At 40.6% G+C, this 20,285-nt stretch overlaps 2 protein-coding genes across 2 annotated transcripts; both read left to right on the forward strand.

Annotated features, from left to right (window-relative positions):
- The first annotated feature begins 755 nt into the window (after positions 1-755).
- Positions 756-7,057, forward strand: LOC125004641 (nuclear transcription factor Y subunit alpha-like). The gene is made up of 2 exons (XM_047579419.1): positions 756-1,141; positions 6,373-7,057. The coding sequence occupies exons 1-2, from the start codon at positions 1,062-1,064 to the stop codon at positions 6,638-6,640; spliced, it is 348 nt and encodes a 115-aa protein (XP_047435375.1). The 5' UTR covers positions 756-1,061; the 3' UTR covers positions 6,641-7,057.
- Positions 7,058-9,635: 2,578 nt separating this feature from the next.
- LOC125003453 (vascular cell adhesion protein 1-like) lies at positions 9,636-19,859 on the forward strand. The gene is made up of 7 exons (XM_047577409.1): positions 9,636-9,748; positions 10,297-10,629; positions 11,105-11,343; positions 14,251-14,293; positions 16,295-16,555; positions 16,721-17,053; positions 19,336-19,859. Exons 1-7 carry the CDS (start codon positions 9,691-9,693, stop codon positions 19,443-19,445), a joined length of 1,377 nt encoding a protein of 458 aa, XP_047433365.1. The 5' UTR covers positions 9,636-9,690; the 3' UTR covers positions 19,446-19,859.
- Positions 19,860-20,285: the final 426 nt, after the last annotated feature.

Below are 20,285 nucleotides of genomic sequence, written 5' to 3' on the forward strand. Positions count from 1 at the left end.
GAGGACACGTGCATCTTCGGGATCGTTTTAAGTTAATCCAAGTTAACAGAGACGTTGTGACTAAAGTCAGAAGTCATTAAACGGTAAATCACTTAAATTCATACGTCTTCAACAGGGAGTGTATAGAAGAGCTGGCAAATCAGGCCAAAACAAACCACTGGCGGTAAATACAAATACCCCCATAATCAGTGTTTATTTGTGTTGCTGGCATTTGTTGACCGGAAAACACGTGAAATGTCTAATGTTAGCCAGGCTTATAATATTGTCGTTGCCGTGCGACGTTACATAGAAAACTTGAAAAAATAGGGGTCGTATGTCCATATAACCTACCTACCGAGAAATGCATCAACATTTACTGCATTCACTACTTTGACTTCCTAACATGAATTTTGAATTTTTAACATAACTAAAAAAATCCGACAACTGACATTAGCTAACGTTAGCATCATCATGATTTAGTGTTTGCCGCACACGGACACACAGTGCACCAGTGTTGGAGGTAACGCGTTTAGGCAGTAACGGAGTAATATAACGCGTTACTAGCTATATTTTAGTAATATTATTACAGTTACTGAGTCGCTTTACAATCCGAGCTGTCGCACAGGCGGAGATTTCGAAAAAAAAAACAACACAGGCACAACAGCCGTAAATAAAGAGGAGAAGAAGAAGACGGGTTTAAATCAACAGAAGAAGAAGACGGTTTTAAATCAACAGAAGAAGAAGAAGACGGCAAGATAGCAACAGCTGAGTCGACGTTTTCTAAGTGGTTACACTCGCACTAGTCTATGTTGAATTTGCCACAGAAACGGATAAGAACCTCACAGCAAGGTGCACTTCATTTGCTGGTTAGAGGCCGAGGGAACTATCTGCGGCTAAAAATAGTACAAGTAACCTGAAGAAACACCTGGAGTTAAAGGCTAATCGACCTCTTGCTAGCAAACAGACGGAAGATGACGGCGCGAGCAAATCTAAAGGGCGAAAGTTGTATTTCTCCAGACCAGAGATGAAGATGTTTGACCCAGGAGAAGTGAGGAGGCTGGTGGCTGAGTGTGTCCTGGAGGATGAGCTGCATCTTTCTACAGTTGAGTCGCCGGCGTTTCAAAAGCTTGTCGGCAAAATCCCTGTTCGATCAAGTGACAAGGTAAAAACAAATCTCTAATGATATAGTCCTGTTGTTAAGGTAAAAACACATTTAGAAAGATAGTTCATTTAAGACCAGACACTACAGGTCGTGTTAGAGGTGATTCAATGATTAAAAATCGTTTTAATTTCTTAAGTCAGTTGTGTTTGCAGAGGGATTTTCATGGTTGTTATTGTCACATCATGTCAGAATACTTTAACAGTAACAATAATACATCTCCATGTTTTACAGTACTCATAAATGAGACTGTGGGTGATAATGAACAAAGCTCTAACTAAGAAGAAATATGGATAGAAATACATAAAGTTATGAGTCACTAGAGATTTGTGTCTCAGTGTCTGAGGAAAAATACTTGTAGTAGATTAAAAGAATAAGGTGAAAATATTAAAGTACTATTTGCCATGACAAAATGTTGCGCACCTTTATTTTGTAATGCCATGCCGTAAATATTTATTTTGGTGAAAGTAACTAAAAAGTAATAAGTAATGGCGTTCCATGTTCCAAGAGCCAGCTTTCCCCTCAACAAGTACAAATACTGGATGCTGTCCACACCCTTAGTGCATAAATATGAAGAACAAAACCAACCAGCTCTGGAGGGAAAGGACAAAATTTTGATTTCAGAAGTGGGGTTGACCCATAGCATAACATTGTTTTTGGACGGTAAAAACTGCAGGTGACCAAAACGGCCTTTTGAAAAAGTGCAGGGGACATGTCCCCTGTGCTCCCACCCCCCCAAATTACGTCTGGGCTGGAGGGTGTGGACATGGAGATGAGGAAATGTGTTCAGATCCTCACCACAGTTTGGGTCAAACATCTGGAGGCATTCAGCTTGTTTCTGGAAAAGTTGCTCTGTGCAATAGACATAAATACGTAACAAATTTATTCATGGTTAGCCCCTTGAGATGAACCATCTTGTTTTTGAGGGGTCCAACAAATTCAACCGGGAATCCTATGCTATGAAGAGCTATGAAGAGACTTCACATAAACTACTACACCCGTGTATTGAGATTTTACATTGTTAATGCTGTAATCATGTTAACAGTATAAACTAATAAAGTGACCATATCCATGTTGAGCAAGCTTCATGCATTAATTGCGTATCTCACATAAAATGATCATTCTGTAACTGGAGAGTAAAAAAAGCTTCACGTCGGTATTGTGATGAGTCTAGACATTTAGAGGGTGTGACCACCCACATTTAACATATCAGGACTTCCAGGAAACAGTTTCAAGTTGGGACACTTTTTTCTACCAAACGGCTTCATTTGATCCCCAGAAACTTACTTTAGTACGATGTTTGTTGTGAATAAAGTCTTTATAAAGTCTAAAAAGTCTAAATTAAGGCTTTAACTGGAGAGTAAAAAAAACTGAATGTTGGTATTGTGTTGAGACTCACAGAGAATAAATAAGAGACATTTAGAGGGCGTGACTGCTCACATTGGCCATATCAAGACTTCTAGGAAATGATAATAAAAATATACTGGGAGGTCAATGTCCTGTGGCTCTGATCTGTTTCAGCACAAAACGTCACAAATCTTCAGGGGGATCTTACTTGTGTGTATAATCACCAAAAGACCTGTTGATGTTATGGATCCATACATCCTAATGACTGATGAATGTGTGTGTGTCAAACCAGTGTGTTCACTTTAACCCCAGCAGGCTACAATGAAAAAAGTGCACTGAATACGTACAGTCAAACAATCAGTGTAGCTCCAGTCAGTGATTATTTGATTCATTCATTTCCTTTCACCTGTCAGTGGCTGTAATGTCAGGCCTGATCGGTGACCTGTGTGATTGAACGTAATCCAAGTGGGAGAGGAGACAGACTTGTCCTGCTTCTGGTCGCCTGACAGTTCACTGCCACACTTTCACTTTCACTTTCACGTGTTGGCAACTTTGATGACATGGCTGCAAAAAAAAACAGAGGATGGGTGTGTGTAAAAACATGGTGCATTGCTCTTCACAACAGGAAAGGAGGAACTGTCACAGAACATTCACTTTCTTAAATTTCAAGTTGGGACACTTTTTTCTACCGAACGGCTTCATTTGATCCCCAGAAACTTGCTTCAGTACGATGTTTGTCTGCGTTTTTCTCTTGGCTGTTCTGCATGTCCACCATGTGTCCAGCTTTGGTGAGTACAGAGTTGTCACCTTTATTGTCTTGAGTCTATTCTGTGTACAAAGTACTCAGAGATTTCCTTTGTAGTGTTTGCCTGAAAGACTATTGTCCTGCAGTTCATCTACGTTTATTTTTTTTCTGCATTGTCTTTGGATATTATTTCTCCTGTGATTGTGTTATTGCAGCGTGTTCGACAAAGTTAGTTGTTAGTAACTGGCAGCTGGTGACTGTTCTACATCTTGAAAAAGAATAATTGGTGAAATCAGTGAAGATCAGATCTTTGTTAACTGACATAGAGATGCATGGATGAGTGCTACAGTATACAGTGTTAAGCATGTACGTGTATGTTTTGTTTGGCTATTGTGTACAACATGTAGACTACATACACTATGATATACATACTGTACATTAGAGCAGGGGAGATGTTTCAGTCTGTGGATTTAGTCGTACTTATACTACCAAGGAACTAATAGAAAACATGTCAGATATGAGGTATAAATACATTTGTTTATATTACAGATTACAACTGTACAGATAAACCTGTGTTCACTCCATCCAGTCTGGTAGTGAAGTATGGAGACCCGACCTCTGCTACATGTGTTGCTTGTAATAATTCCTGCCAGGACCCTGGTTTGGAAAAATCTCAGGGAAAGAAAACAGTAAATGGAACTACGTTGGTGTGGACCGTTGACAGAATAACTGAATGGGACTCAACTCTGATGTGTTATTACAACACTGCTGATAAACAGTGTGTAGAATTGCATAGACACGTACTTACACAGAACTTTTAATATTTATTGCCCCTCAGACCCCAACTGGTAGATATATAAGGCTTTCACATCGGTACAAGTCCCGGGTCGGACCTCCACCTGTGAGAGCTGCATGTCTGTTTTTTCCTCCCTCATACGTCATCGCGTATAACGTTTGTTATCTGCAACATACATACATACCTTAAAAATACATTCATCAGTCATTAGGATGTATGGATCCATAACATCAACAGGTCTTTAGGTGATTATACACACAAGTAAAATCACCCTGAAGATTTGTGACGTTTTGTGCTGAAACAGATCAGAGCCACAGGACATTGACTTCCCAGTGTATTTTTATTATCATTTCCTAGAAGTCTTCTTATGGCCAATGTGAGCAGTCACGCCCTCTAAATGTCTCTTATTTATTCTCTGTGAGTCTCAACACAATACCAACATTCAGTTTTTTTACTCTCCAGTTAAAGCCTTAATTTAGACTTTTTAGACTTTATAAAGACTTTATTCACAACAAACATCGTACTAAAGTAAGTTTCTGGGGATCAAATGAAGCCGTTTGGTAGAAAAAAGTGTCCCAACTTGAAAGTGTTTCCTGGAAGTCCTGATATGTTAAATGTGGATGGTCACACCCTCTAAATGTCCAGACTCATCACAATACCGACGTGAAGCTTTTTTTACTCTCCAGTTACAGAATGATCATTTTATGTGAGATACGCAATTAATGCATGAAGCTTGCTCAACATGGATATGGTCACTTTATTAGTTTATACTGTTAACATGATTACAGCATTAACAATGTAAAATCTCAATACACGGGTGTAGTAGTTTATGTGAAGTCTCTTCATAGCATAGCATAACATGATGTTCTGATTCTATTCTTCACTGATATGGTGAATGTTTAAGAATGAAATATAGCGTGATCTTTGAAAAATGGAGTGAAAAATAGCCACGGGGCATTATTTTTAAACGGAGGCTCCTGTTATTTATTGTAGATTCCCAGTTGAATTTGTTGGACCCCTCAAAAACAAGATGGTTCATCTCAAGGGGCTAACCATGAATAAATTTGTTACGTATTTATGTCTATTGCACAGAGCAACCTTTCCAGAAACAAGCTGAATGCCTCCAGATGTTTGACCCAAAAGGCCGTTTGGTCCCCTGCAGTTTTTACCGTCCAAAAACAATGTTATGCTATGGGTCAACCCCACTTCTGAAATCAAAATTTCGTCCTTTCCCTCCAGAGCTGGTTGGTTTTGTTCTTCTTATTTATGCACTAAGGGTGTGGACAGCATCCAGTATTTGTACTTGTTGAGGGGAAAGCTGGCTCTTGGAACATGGAACGCCATTACTTATTACTTTTTAGTTACTTTCACCAAAATAAATATTTACGGCATGGCATTACAAAATGAAGGTGCGCAACATTTTGTCATGGCAAATAGTACTTTAATATTTTCACCTTATTCTTTTAATCTACTACAAGTATTTTTCCTCAGACACTGAGACACAAATCTCTAGTGACTCATAACTTTATGTATTTCTATCCATATGTTTTCTTAGTTAGAGCTTTGTTCATTCTCACCCACAGTCTCATTTATGAGTACTGTAAAACATGGAGATGTATTATTGTTACTGTTAAAGTATTCTGACATGATGTGACTGTAACAACCATGAAAATCCCTCTGCAAACACAACTGACTTAAGAAATTAAAACGATTTTTAATCATTGAATCACCTCTAACACGACCTGTAGTGTCTCATCTTAAATGAACTATCTTTCTAAATGTGTTTATACCTTAAACATACATTCATATGACCTGAAGAATGGACCTGTCAAACCCTCTGCGCTGTCATGATCGTTAAAGTGTGGGAGATCATTATACAAGCTGGATATAGACACAGTCGCCGTTCACCTATGCGCTTCCATTAACGATAGTGTAACAACACATTTGATTTGTTTGATTGAAAAAAAAAAAGTAACAACAATCTCTGGCCTTCAGAGATCGGTCTTTATGGGAGAAGATCAAAACTTGTTTTTGAGCTTAAGCTTCTACAGTGATACAGTCTGTCAGGCCTCTAGTCAGAATGTAACAGGCAGATAAATCAGCATCAGAGAGAAAAAACCCGGGTCGACCCGGTCCAACATGTGACGGCTCACAGCTTTTCCTCCACATTCGGCATTTCTGCCATTTACCTCTGTTAGTTTGGTGTGGGTGTGATTTGTGTACTTATGGGTAATTATGGGTGGGTTTATTATTATTGTTGTTATTTAGTATCACTAGTATCAATGGCCACTCAGTGCCTCATCCAAAGATGCTGACTAACAAGCTTTAACGTCTGTGTGTTCAAAGATACGGAGCCAACCACAACCATGGCCACGACCACAGCAACTTCAGAACCAACGACAATGACAATGACAACGACTCCGATGACATCTGCGACAACAACAGCAGCAACTACAGCAACGGCTACGAAGGCAGCTACGACAACAACCAGAACAACTACAACAACCGCAAAGACAACCACTGGACCTACCAACAGCAACAGCAGCCTAACATCAGCTTACAGATCCATAGTGTGTTTTATGCTTCTGTTCTCTGCTCTTGTTTAAGAACATAACTGCACAGTTTATTTTTATTTTCATCCTTTTTCACTTCAGCTCAATGATGTCACTCCAATTAGTTTCCTAAACTCACCTGGAGACCTTAAGTTGTGTATAACACAAACTTTCTGTAATACAGATTTACTATATGTACTGGACGACATTAGCTTTTATGTAGCTTGGTTTCTATGTTTGTGTATATGCAGAATATTTTGTAATAACCGATGAGTAAGAGTGCTTTTATTTTCTAGATAACAACAGTCTATCTGTCTAGTGATGTGAACTGTATAGCCTGCTGTGTAGAGCCTGGACTATTTTAATGTAACATCTTAACATGCTAATATGTGTGTCAGATATTGGACAAACACATGCCATCTGTGCAGGTTTTACTAAACTGGTAAATCCATTTACATGATAAACACAACTTTGAAACAGTTAGTAAAAGAAGAGGTATTTCTGTTGTCTATCTTTGTGTGTGTGTACATGTGTTAGGACCTTTACAGAAAGTGAGAATCCCCACTCACTCGCCAGAACATTAGGTTAGATTTCGCCCACTAGTTGATATCAGAAGCTGTCATCACTCATTCAGACAGAACTACAACTATGGTGTCAGGTCAGTGTTGTTCTGCTCTACTGAGGACACGTGAATCTTCGGGATCGTTTTAAGTTCATCTAAGTTAACAGACACGTTGTGACTAAAGTCAGAAGTCATTAAACGGTAAATCACTTAAATTCATACGTCTTCAACAGGGAGTGTATAGAAGAGCTGGCAAATCAGGCCAAAACAAACCACTGGCGGTAAATACAAATACCCCCATAATCAGTGTTTATTTGTGTTGCTGGCATTTGTTGACCGGAAAACAAGTGAAATGTCTAATGTTAGCCAGGCTTATAATATTGTCGTTGCCGTGCGGCGTTACATAGAAAACTTGAAAAAATAGGGGTCGTATGTCCATATAACCTACCTACCTACCTACCGAGAACTGCATCAACATTTACTGCATTCACTACTTTGACTTCCTAACATGAGTTTTGAATTTTTAACATTATAACTAAAATACTCGGACGACTGACATTAGCTAACGTTAGCGTCATCATGATTTAGTGTTTGCCGCACACGGACACACAGTGCACCAGTGTTGGGGGTAACGCGTTTAGGTAGTAACGGAGTAATATAACGCGTTACTAGCTATGTTTTAGTAATATTATTACAGTTACTGAGTCCGGTAACGCTTTACAATCCGAGCTGTCGCACAGGCGGAGATTTCGAAAAAACAACAACACAGGCGCAACAGCCGTAAATAAAGAGGAGAAGAAGAAGACGGTTTTTAAATCAACAGAAGAAGAAGAAGACGAAGAAGAAGACGGTTTTAAATCAACAGAAGAAGAAGACGACGGCAAGATAGCAACAGCTGAGTCGACGTTTTCTAAGTGGTTACACTCGCACTAGTCTATGTTGAATTTGCCACAGAAACGGATAAGAACCTCACAGCAAAGTGCACTTTATTTGCTGGTTAGAGGCCGAGGGAACTATCTGCGGCTAAAAATAGTACAAGTAACCTGAAGAAACACCTGGAGTTAAAGGCTAAACGACCTCTTGCTAGCAAACAGACGGAAGATGACGGCGCGAGCAAATCTAAACGGTGAAAGTTGTATTTCTCCAGACCAGAGATGAAGATGTTTGACCCAGGAGAAGTGAGGAGGCTGGTGGCTGAGTGTGTCCTGGAGGATGAGCTGCATCTTTCTACAGTTGAGTCGCCGGCGTTTCAAAAGCTTGTCGGCAAAATCCCTGTTCGATCAAGTGACAAGGTAAAAACAAATCTCTAATGATATAGTCCTGTTATTAAGGTATAAACACATTTAGACCGATAGTTCATTTAAGATGAGACACTACAGGTCGTGTTAGAGGTGATTCAATGATTAAAAATCGTTTTAATTTTTTAAGTCAGTTGTGTTTGCAGAGGGATTTTCATGGTTGTTATTGTCACATCATGTCAGAATACTTTAACAGTAACAATAATACATCTCCATGTTTTACAGTACTCATAAATGAGACTGTGGGTGAGAATGAACAAAAATCTAACTAAGAAAACATATGGATAGAAATACATAAAGTTATGAGTCACTAGAGATTTGTGTCTCAGTGTCTGAGGAAAAATACTTGTAGTAGATTAAAAGAATAAGGTGAAAATATTAAAGGACTATTTGCCATGACAAAATGTTGCGCACCTTCATTTTGTAATGCCATGCCGTAAATATTTATTTTGGTGAAAGTAACTAAAAAGTAATAAGTAATGGCGTTCCATGTTCCAAGAGCCAGCTTTCCCCTCAACAAGTACAAATACTGGATGCTGTCCACACCCTTAGTGCATAAATAAGAAGAACAAAACCAACCAGCTCTGGAGGGAAAGGACGAAATTTTGATTTCAGAAGTGGGGTTGACCCATAGCATAACATTGTTTTTGGACGGTAAAAACTGCAGGTGACCAAAACGGCCTTTTGAAAAAGTGCAGGGGACATGTCCCCTGTGCTCCCACCCCCCCAAATTACGTCTGGGCTGGAGGGTGTGGACATGGAGATGAGGAAATGTGTTCAGATCCTCACCACAGTTTGGGTCAAACATCTGGAGGCATTCAGCTTGTTTCTGGAAAGGTTGCTCTGTGCAATAGACATAAATACGTAACAAATGTATTCATGGTTAGCCCCTTGAGATGAACCATCTTGTTTTTGAGGGGGTCCAACAAATTCAACTGGGAATCTACAATAAAATAACAGGAGCCTCTGTTTAAAAATAATGCCCCGTGGATATTTTTCACTCCTTGTGACTTGTCCTGCTTCTGGTCGCCTGACAATTCACTGCCACACTTTCACGTGTTAGCAGCTTTGATGACATGACTGGGAAAAAAACAGAGGATGGGTGTGTGAAAACATGGTGCTTTGCCAACATTGTTCTACACTACATAAAAGGAGGAGCTGGCACAGAGCATTCATTTTCTTAAATTTCAAGTTGGGACACTTTTTTCTACCAAACGGCTTCATTTGATCCCCAGAAACTTACTTTAGTACAATGTTTGTCTGCGTTTTTCTCTTGGCTGTTCTGCATGTCCACCATGTGTCCAGCTGTGGTGAGTACAAAGTTGTCACCTTTATTGTCTTGAGTCTATTCTGTGTACAACGTACTCAGCGATTTACTTTGTAGTGTTTGCCTCGAAGACCATCATTTTAGAGCTCATGTATGTTTATTTTTTTCTGTGTTTCCTTTGGATATTCTTTTTAAAAGTTGTTTTTATCATGTAAATGTAACTTCCAGTTTAGTAAAACCTGCACAGATGGCATGTGTTTGTCCAATATCTGACACACATATTAGCATGCTAAGATGTTACATGAAAAAACAGTCAACACTATACAGCTCACATCACCAGACAGATAGATTGCTGTTATGTAGAAAATAAAGACACTTTAAAAACTTTTAAAAACATCGCTGCTGTTATTGCAGCGTGTTCGACAAAGTTAGTTGTTAGTAACTGGCAGCTGGTGACTGTTCTACATCTCGAAAAAGAATAATTGGTGAAATCAGTGAAGATCAGATCTTTGTTAACTGACATAGAGATGCATGGATGAGTGCTAGTCTCTAGTTTGCTTTGTGTGTCTCTCTACATCTTTGTCTCCTCAGAGACTCCAGAACATGTGTCCATCAGCTTTGTCCATCACACTGGGCCGATGGTTGAGGGTCATCAGTACCAGCTGCAGTGTACCGTGGAGAACGTAGCTCCTGCTAAACACCTTGTTGTGACTTTCTACAGAGGAGAGACAGTCCTGGATCAACCTCAGTCTAAAAGTAGTGAACCCTATAAACCAGTGACTGAAACCTTCACTCTGAACATCAACGTTAGTAAAGAAGATAATGGAGCTCAGTTCTGGTGTGAAGCCAAACTAGAACTGGGACCTGAAGGACCACAACCCCCTCCAGTGGTGAAATCAGAAAACATCACTGCTACAGTCAACTGTGAGTCTGATAAGAAAAACACTCAAATTTAAGTAGTAGCTCAGTGGCATGGAAACATCTTTCAACAAACAGTCTTCTAACTAACTCACTGCTCGATGATGATAAAACTCTTGTGTCTGTACTTTAACAAATGACAAAAGGAGATCCAGGACTAGACAGCAACATTCCCAAACTGCACTAAGAAAGTTTATTTTTTAAAGGACATTTTATCAAATATAAACAATCTCTTAATTTACTTGTTCTTCTATGCACTAAAACAAATGGAAAAAAAGAGAAGTTATTTACAGATTACTATGCCATAATGTTACTGGTCTGGCCCACTTCAGATCAAACTTGGCTGTATGTGACCAACTAAAATTACATTATGGGTGGGTTTATTATTATTGTTGTTATTTAGTATCATTAGTATCAACGGCCACTCAGTGCCTCATCCAAAGATGCTGACTAACAAGCTTTAATGTCTGTGTGTTCACAGATACGGAGCCAACCACAACCACGGCCACGACCACAGCAACTTCAGAACCAACGACGATGACAATGACAACGACTCCGATGACATCTGCGACAACAACCGCAGCAACTACAGCAACGGCTACGAAGGCAGCTACGACAACAACCAGAACAACTACAACAACCGCAAAGACAACCACTGGACCTACCAACAGCAACAGCAGCCTAACATCAGCTTACAGATCCATACTCCACACTCTCTGGGTACGTTTGCCTTGTATACCTTGTATTCCTGTAACATTATCCCCTGTCATAGTAGCTACATACAGAGTGTATAGAAGAGCGTGGCAAATTAGGCCAAAACAAACCACTGGCGGTAAATACAAATACCCCCATAGTCAGTGTTTATTTGTGTTGCTGGCATTTGTTGACCGGAAAACAAGTGAAATGTCTAATGTTAGCCAGGCTTATAATATTGTCGTTGCCTAGCGATGAAAGGCGACGTTAAAAATAGGGGTCGTATGTCCATATAACCTACCTACTTACCTACCGAGAAATGCATCAACATTTACTGCATTCACTACTTTGACTTCCTAACATGAATTTTGAATTTTTAATATTATAACTAAAAAACTCGGACGACTGACATTAGCTAACGTTAGCGTCATCATGATTTAGTGTTTGCCGCACACGGACACACAGTGCACCAGTGTTGGGGGTAACGCGTTTAGGTAGTAACGGAGTAATATAACGCGTTACTAGCTATATTTTAGTAATATTATTACAGTTACTGAGTCCGGTAACGCTTTACAATCCGAGCTGTCGCTCAGGCGGAGATTTCGAAAAAAAAAAACAACACAGGCGCGACAGCCGTTTTTAAAGAGGAGAAGAAGAAGACGGTTTTAAATCAACAGAAGAAGAAGAAGACTGTTTTTAATCAACAGAAGAAGAAGAAGAAGACGGCAAGATAGCAACAGCTTGGTCGACGTTTTCTAAGTGGTTACACTCGCACTAGTCTATGTTGAATTTGCCACAGAAACGGATAAGAACCTCACAGCAAAGTGCACTTTATTTGCTGGTTAGAGGCCGAGGGAACTATCTGCGGCTAAAAATAGTACAAGTAACCTGAAGAAACACCTGGAGTTAAAGGCTAATCGACCTCTTGCTAGCAAACAGACGGAAGATGACGACGCGAGCAAATCTAAACGGTGAAAGTTGTTTTTCCTCAGACCAGAGATGAAGATGTTTGACCCAGGAGAAGTGAGGAGGCTGGTGGCTGAGTGTGTCCTGGAGGATGAGCTGCATCTTTCTACAGTTGAGTCGCCGGCGTTTCAAAAGCTTGTCGGCAAAATCCCTGTTCGATCAAGTGACAAGGTAAAAACAAATCTCCAATGATATAGTCCTGTTGTTAAGGTATAAACACATTTAGAAAGATAGTTCATTTAAGATGAGACACTACAGGTCGTGTTAGAGGTGATTCAATGATTAAAAATCGTTTTAATTTCTTAAGTCAGTTGTGTTTGCGAAGGGATTTTCATGGTTGTTATTGTCACATCATGTCAGAATACTTTAACAGTAACAATAATACATCTCCATGTTTTACAGTACTCATAAATGAGACTGTGGGTGATAATGAACAAAGCTCTAACTAAGAAAACATATGGATAGAAATACATAAAGTTATGAGTCACTAGAGATTTGTGTCTCAGTGTCTGAGGAAAAATACTTGTAGTAGATTAAAAGAATAAGGTGAAAATATTAAAGCACTATTTGCCATGACAAAATGTTGCGCACCTTCATTTTGTAATGCCATGCCGTAAATATTTATTTTGGTGAAAGTACCGTATTTTCCGCACTATAAGGCGGACCGGATTATAATGCGCACCTTCAATGAATGGCCTATTTTAAAACTTTGTTCATATATAAGGCGCATAGAATAGACGCTACAGTAGAGGCTGGGGTTACGTTATGCATCCATTAGATGGAGCTGCGCTAAAGGGAATGTCAACAAAACAGTCAGATAGGCCAGTCAAACTTTATTAATAGATTACAAACCAGCGTTCTGACAACTCCGTTCATTCATCTCGCTTTGTTCCCTCGGAAACTGTTTAGTCTTCTTTACTTGGCGCAGGTCATCTTGTTGCTTCCTCCACTTCAACACCATTGATTCGTTAATGTTAAATTCTCTCGCTGCTGCTCTATTCCCGTGTTTTACTGCGTGACTGATCGCCTTGAGTTTAAACCCTGCGTCGTAAGCGTGTCTCTTAATAGGAGCCACTTTGGGGTCTTTACATAAACACACAAATGGAAATGAAACGGCACGCCTCGCGCAGTCATATATCCCAGCATGCACCGCGCGCTTCTTCTTCTACGGGGGAAAATGAAGTCGGCGGCTGCTTACCGTAGTACCGAGACCTGTTGTGGCTCAATATTGGGCCATATATAAGGCGCACCGGATTATAAGGGGCACTGTCAGCTTTTGAGAAAATTGGAGGTTTTTAGGTGCGCCTTATAGTGCGGAAAATACGGTAACTAAAAAGTAATAAGTAACTTATTACTCTACACAGAAGTTAATATTGTAAAGAAACTTATTACTTTCAAATGCAAGTAACTTGTAATATGAAATATATTACATTTTGGAAGTTACTTGCCCAACACTGCAGCATACACATCAGCTATCAGGGTCCTATGGCTTTCTATCTTTCTCCACCCGTTTTATGGGTGGCTCCCCTCTTGAGGGGAGCAGAGAAAATCTCAGTTGTACCTTTTAAGTTGTTCCAAGAACAATGCAGAACTCCCCACATCTCCTTTGTGTTAATCCATAGGGGGGGTGGCCTTACCATTGACGAACTCTGCCATGCATTGACGTCACTGCTGCCCGGGGCCACGCCCCCCTGAGTGACAAAAACATGGTGGAACATGGGCGTAAATACAGCGAGACCAGGAAAAATGTGGATTATCAGATCAAATTAATTGGACTCGACAATGATCCATATGAGCAAGTATGGATAATGCAACGATTAACAACCTTATGTTCGAACATGGTGTTAGTTATGGACAGACTGCGACTCATACAGAAGTCCATTATCTGAACACTGCTCAGGTTCAGATCAGGCAGGCTGTTCCTCCCAATCATGTCCCACCAGGTCACGCTGTCGTTACCCACGTCAGGACAATGGAGTCCCCAGTGTTCCTCCTAGGGCTGCCAACAAGGGTGGGTCTTGAGGTGAGGCCGTCTGTATCTAGATGAAAGCCCTCCACCTCTTCCCCAAGCTTTGGTTCCTTCCCCACCAGAGACGTGGCGTTCCATGTTTCAAGAGCCAGCTTTCCTCTCAACAAGTACAAATACTGGATGCTGTCCAAACCCTTAGTACATAAATATAAAGAACAAAACAAGCCAGCTCTGGAGGGAAAGGACGTGGGGTTGACCCATAGCATAACATTGTTTTTGGACGGTAAAAACTGCAGGGGACCAAAACGGCCTTTTGAAAAAGTGCAGGGGACATGTCCCCCGTGCCCCCCCTCGAGGGGGTCGAACAAATTCAACTGGGAATCTACAATAAATAACAGGAGCCTCCGTTTAAAAATAATGCCTCGTGGATATTTTTCACTCCATTTTTTAAAGATCACGCTATATTTCATTCTTAAACATTCACCATATCAGTGAAGAATAGAATCAGAACATCATGTTATGCTATGCTATGAAGAGACTTCACATAGACTACTACACCCGTGTATTAAGATTTTACATTGTTAATGCTGTAATCATGTTAACAGTATAAACTAATAAAGTGACCATATGCACTGCATGTTGAGCAAGCTTCATGCATTAATTACGTATATAACATAAAATGATCATTCTGTAACTGGAGAGTAAAAAAGCTTCACGTCGGTATTGTGTTGAGGCTAGACATTTAGACATTTAGAGGGTGTGACCACCCACACTTAACATATCAGGACTTCCAGGAGCCGGTGATAAAGATCACGTGGGAAGTCAAGGAATGTCCTGTGGCTCCGATATGTTTCAGCGCAAAACGTCACAAATCTTCAGGGAGATTTTTACTTGTGTGTATAATCACCAAAAGACCTGTTGATGTTATGGATCCATACATCCTAATGACTGATGAATGTGTGTGTGTCAAACCAGTGTGTTCACCTTAACCCCAGCAGGCTACAATGAAAAAAGTGCACTGAATACGTACAGTCAAACAATCAGTGCAGCTCCAGTCAGTGATTATTTGATTCATTAATTTCCTGTCAGCTGAAACACCAGCCCTGCTGTCAATAAATGATGTGCACAAATAATCAATATGCAATAAATCAACCTTTATGAGTTTCTATTAATTTTTTTTTTTTTTGGGTTAATTATAATTAATTACACTAAGATGACCACACACCTGCATTGGAGGAGAACTCATCAGTCAGTGTCTGTAATGTCAGGCCTGATCGGTGACCTGTGTGATTGAACGTAATCCAATGCAACTGTTCTACCACAAAGTCTATCACATGTTTACAGTGGGAGAGGAGACAGACTTGTCCTGCTTCTGGTCGCCTGGCAATTCACTGCCAAGCTTTCACTTTCACATGTTGGCAGCTTCGATGACATGGCTGGGAAAAAAAACAGAGGATGGGTGTGTAAAAACATGGTGCTTTGCCAACATTGTTTTACACAACAGAAAAGGAGGAACTGTCACAGAACATTCACTTTCTTAAATTTCAAGTTGGGACACTTTTTTCCAAACGGCTTCATATGATCCCCAGAAACTTACTTTAGTACGATGTTTGTCTGCGTTTTTCTCTTGGCTGTTCTGCATGTCCACCATGTGTCCAGCTGTGGTGAGTACAAATTAAACCACTGTCACTTTTATCGTCTATTGCAGCGTGTTCGACAAAGTTAGTTGTTAGTAACTGGCAGCTGGTGACTGTTCTAAATTTCAAAAAAAGAATAATTGGTGAAATCAGTGAAGATCAGATCTTTGTTAACTGACATAGAGATGCATGGATGAGTGCTACAGTATACAGTGTTAAGCATGTACATGTATGTTTTGTTTGGCTATTGTGTACAACATGTAGACTACATACACTATGATATACATACTGTACATTAGAGCAGGGGAGATGTTTCAGTCTGTGGATTTAGTCGTACTTATACTACCAAGGAACTAATAGAAAACATGTCAGATATGACGTATAAATACATTTGTTTATTTTACAGATTACAACTGTACAGATAAACCTGTGTTCACTCCATCCAGTCTGGTAGTGAAGTATGGAGACCCGACCTCTGCTACATGTGTTGCTTGTAATAACTCCTGCCAGCACCCTGGTTTGGTAAATCCTCAGGGAAAGAAAACAAAAAATGGAACTACGTTGGTGTGGACCGTTGACAGAATAACTGAATGGGACTCAACCATCTCATGTTTTTACAACACTGCTGATAAACAGTGTTGTACTGACCTGAATGTAACTGTCTACCGTAAGTAAACTTGACCAAAACACTTTTAACATTGATGGTTTTATCATTTATAATCAGAATTTATTCTCTTTATTAGCTCAGATTAACAGTAGTTGCAGGGATTTGTAGTCTCTAGTTTGCTTTGTGTGTCTCTCTACATCTTTGTCTCCACCCTTGTCTCCTCAGAGCCTCCAGAACATGTGTCCATCAGCTTTGTCCATCACACTGGGCCGATGGTTGAGGGTCATCAGTACCAGCTGCAGTGTACCGTGGAGAACGTAGCTCCTGTTAAACACCTTGTTGTGACCTTCTACAGAGGAGAGACAGTCCTGGATCAACTTCAGAATAAAAGTAGTGAACCCTATAAACCAGTGACTGAAACCTTCACTCTGAACATCAACGCTAGTGAAGAAGATAATGGAGCTCAGTTCTGGTGTGAAGCCAAACTAGAACTGGGACCTGAAGGACCACAACCCCCTCCAGTGGTAACATCAGAAATCATCACGGCTACAGTCAACTGTGAGTCTGACAAGAAAAACAAATGACACTAAAATTTCAATAATCACTCAGTGGCATGGAAACACCTTTCAACAAACACAGCACATGGGATCAGACGGCCAAGATGACGCTGTGGTCAGGCTTCTGTCTTCTTTAGCCATCCGTTTGACACACGGCCGTTACGCTCTCTTTAAACTTCTTAATAATGATGATAGAACTTTTATATCTGTACTTAGAACTTTGTAGCGTACCTTAGCATAGACTGAAAACAGTAGCACAGGGCTTGACTAGTGTCATCCTGCAAGAACAGAAAAGTTAAAGGCTGGAACGTGACCAAGATGTCCACGGCGACGTGTCAACATTTAAAATAATAACAGTTTCCAACAGGTTGTGTATTCAAGATTCAAGAAGCTTAAACTGGGCAATGAAATTCTTACTTTGCGAGTTCCCTCCACAAAGCTAAAATAAACATAATAATAAACTATAGTAAAATGATAAATAAACACACGTCCTGCGGGCCAAACTTCTGTTCCTAATTTGTCCATTGTTTTATTCCGAGAAGTGGACAGAACACAAGACTGAGACCCAGGACTAAACAGCAGACAGGAACGGGCCCAAACTACACTAAAACATTTTATTAAATGTAAACACTCTCCCAATTTACTTTTTCTTTTTTACTCTAAAACAAATGAAAACAGGTTATTTATAGGTTACTATGCCATAATGTTACTGGCCCGGCCCACTTCAGATCAAACTGGGCTGTATGTGACCAACTAAAATGACACACCTGGTCTAACAGGATGTGTTTTGTCAGGCTGCTGAACGCTCAGGTCGACTGTATTATTATTATCATTGATATGATATGATCCTTTTATTGTCACTAGTACAAGTACCAGCGAAATTAGCCATCAACCCGTCCATACATATACAAAACATACATACACTTTGACAAAATGGGGGTAGACAGAACAGGAAGGCAGAGATGGTAAATAGAAATACAAAGTCACGTGAGGAGAGGGGAGGAGAAAAAACAACAACCCCCATACTATGCTCCTGTGAGGAGTACAGTGTGGGAACATGAAAAAAACCTCAGCCACATAAGCACATAATAAGTACATTTTACCAACATGAAAAACTCAGGACTTGCAACAGGGAGCGGGATAGGGGTAGAGGTAAAACCCAGTGCAACCTAGCAGCCGTCCGTTCCTGCAGCCCATCGGGCGCTGTACTTGGACCCGCTTGTCACACCAGGGGGTAAAAGCACAAAGGCGTTGGATGTGGGGGTAGGGGGTGTGATTGCATATCTGTCCATATGTGTGTGTCTGTGTAGCCCTGGAGAGCTGCTTCGCCTAGAATCACAATCTTGGTGCCTCAGTCAAGAGACGACCTTGATCGTGCCCCAAGCACTACTACCAGCAAGTGTCTGTGGGAGTGGGGCAGGAATACAAGAGCGTCTCACTGCAATGATCTTCAGGGGAGTTGTTGTTCCAGCAGCGGCCTTGAACAAGGCCAGTGCTGTGTGAGGGTGCCAAACCAGATAAGAGTGGGATTGTTTGGTCTTGGTGCAAGTAGACGCATTGTTTTTCACGACTACACTATTTGTCCACTATGGCCTCTGAATCGTTCCATTTCCCTTTGCAAAGCCGAAAGCTTCTCCAAGATGTTATCCATGTTGCGGTTCAAGTTCTGAATAACAAGTTCTGAAGTTTGAGCGCCAACAGCTCTGCCCATCGCTCCAAGCTTTTTGGGCAGCTTTATGGGGCTTTGGACAGCTGTCACCATTTTTTGAATTCCTCGATACATCAGGGCATTGCCTAATCCAGTCAGCAAGAAACCTGTGATCATGGTTCCGAATAGATAGATGTCTTCAATGTCCTCCACGGAAAGAGCTGCCAGACACAAGACACGCCACCTCTCCCACGCGTCCATCGTGTAGCCAGCTGCGAATGTTCTGGCAGCGCAGTCCGGCTCCCCCGAACCCAGGCTTCTCGTCAAAAAAATTGTGTCAATAGCGTTGACAGGCCAGTTGATCAAATCCATGTTTTTTGTAGTTCGGAGAGCAGTGCAGAGAGAGTCTCTCAAAAGTATGGACAGGAGACACACGAGACGAGAGGAGCAAAGCAGGGAAGGGAGAGGAGAGGGAGGAGAAAATGAGACCGCCTTCGTTGAGATTATTATTATTATTATTGTTATTGTTGTTGTTATTATTATTAACTTTGTGTAGTATCATTTGTATCAATCGCTGCCCTGTGCCTCATCCAAAGCTGCTGATTAACAAGCTTTAACTGTCTGTGTGTTCACAGATACGGAGCCAACCTCAGCAGCAACGACTATGACGACATCTACCAACAGCCTAACATCACTTTACAGATCCACAGTGTGTTTTATGCTTCTGTTCTCTGCTCTTGTTTAACAATATGACTGCACAGTTCATTTTCTGCTTCAGCTCAATGATGTCAATCTAATTAGTCTCCTAAGCTCACCTGGAAACCTCAAGTTATGAATAATGTAAATCCTCTGTAATACCGATATTTACTGTATCCACTAGATGGCATTAGCTTGTTGTGGACGTAGCTTTCATGTTTGTGCATATGCTGAATATTTTGTAATAAGCAATGAGTTAGAGTGTCTTTATTTTCTAGATAACAGCAATCTATCTGTCTGGTGATGTCAACTGTATAGTGTTGACTGTTTTTCATGTAACATCTTAGCATGCTAATATGTGTGTCAGATATTGGACAAACACATGCCATCTGTGCAGGTTTTACTAAACTGGTAGTTACATATACATGAAGGAAACAATAATAAAAATATACTGGGAAGTCAATGTCCTGTGGCTCTGATCTGTTTTAGCACAAAACGTCACAAATCTTCAGGGTGATTTTACTTGTGTGTAGATCACCAAAAGACCTGTTGATGTTATGGATCCATACATCCTAATGACTGATAAATGTGTGTGTGTCAAACCAGTGTGTTCACCTTAACCCCAGCAGGCTACAATGAAAAAAGTGCACTGAATACGCACAGTCAAACAATCAGTGCAGCTCCAGTCAGTGATTATTTGATTCATTCATTTCCTTTCACCTGTCAGTGGCTGTAATGTCAGGCCTGATCGGTGACCTGTGTGATTGAACGTAATCCAAGTGGGAGAGGAGACAGACTTGTCCTGCTTCTGGTCGCCTGACAGTTCACTGGCACACTTTCACTTTCACTTTCACGTGTTGGCAGCTTTGATGACATGGCTGGGGAAAAA

The sequence above is a fragment of the Mugil cephalus genome, chromosome 2, assembly GCF_022458985.1.
Source record: "Mugil cephalus isolate CIBA_MC_2020 chromosome 2, CIBA_Mcephalus_1.1, whole genome shotgun sequence".
Taxonomy (NCBI): Eukaryota; Metazoa; Chordata; class Actinopteri; order Mugiliformes; family Mugilidae; genus Mugil; species Mugil cephalus.

What these genes read in the sequence shown, in the direction of transcription:
- LOC125004641 (XM_047579419.1), top strand. Translation starts at nt 1,062, where the DNA reads ATGAGCTGCATCTTTCTACAGTTGAGTCGCCGGCGTTTCAAAAGCTTG. An exon ending in CTGTTCGATCAAGTGACAAG is followed by an intron (nt 1,142 to 6,372) that starts GTAAAAACAAAT and finishes GTGTGTTCAAAG; the next exon opens with ATACGGAGCCAACCACAACC.
- LOC125003453 (XM_047577409.1), top strand. Translation starts at nt 9,691, where the DNA reads ATGTTTGTCTGCGTTTTTCTCTTGGCTGTTCTGCATGTCCACCATGTG. An exon ending in CCATACTCCACACTCTCTGG is followed by an intron (nt 11,344 to 14,250) that starts GTACGTTTGCCT and finishes TACCCACGTCAG; the next exon opens with GACAATGGAGTCCCCAGTGT. An exon ending in CATCACGGCTACAGTCAACT is followed by an intron (nt 17,054 to 19,335) that starts GTGAGTCTGACA and finishes GTGTGTTCACAG; the next exon opens with ATACGGAGCCAACCTCAGCA.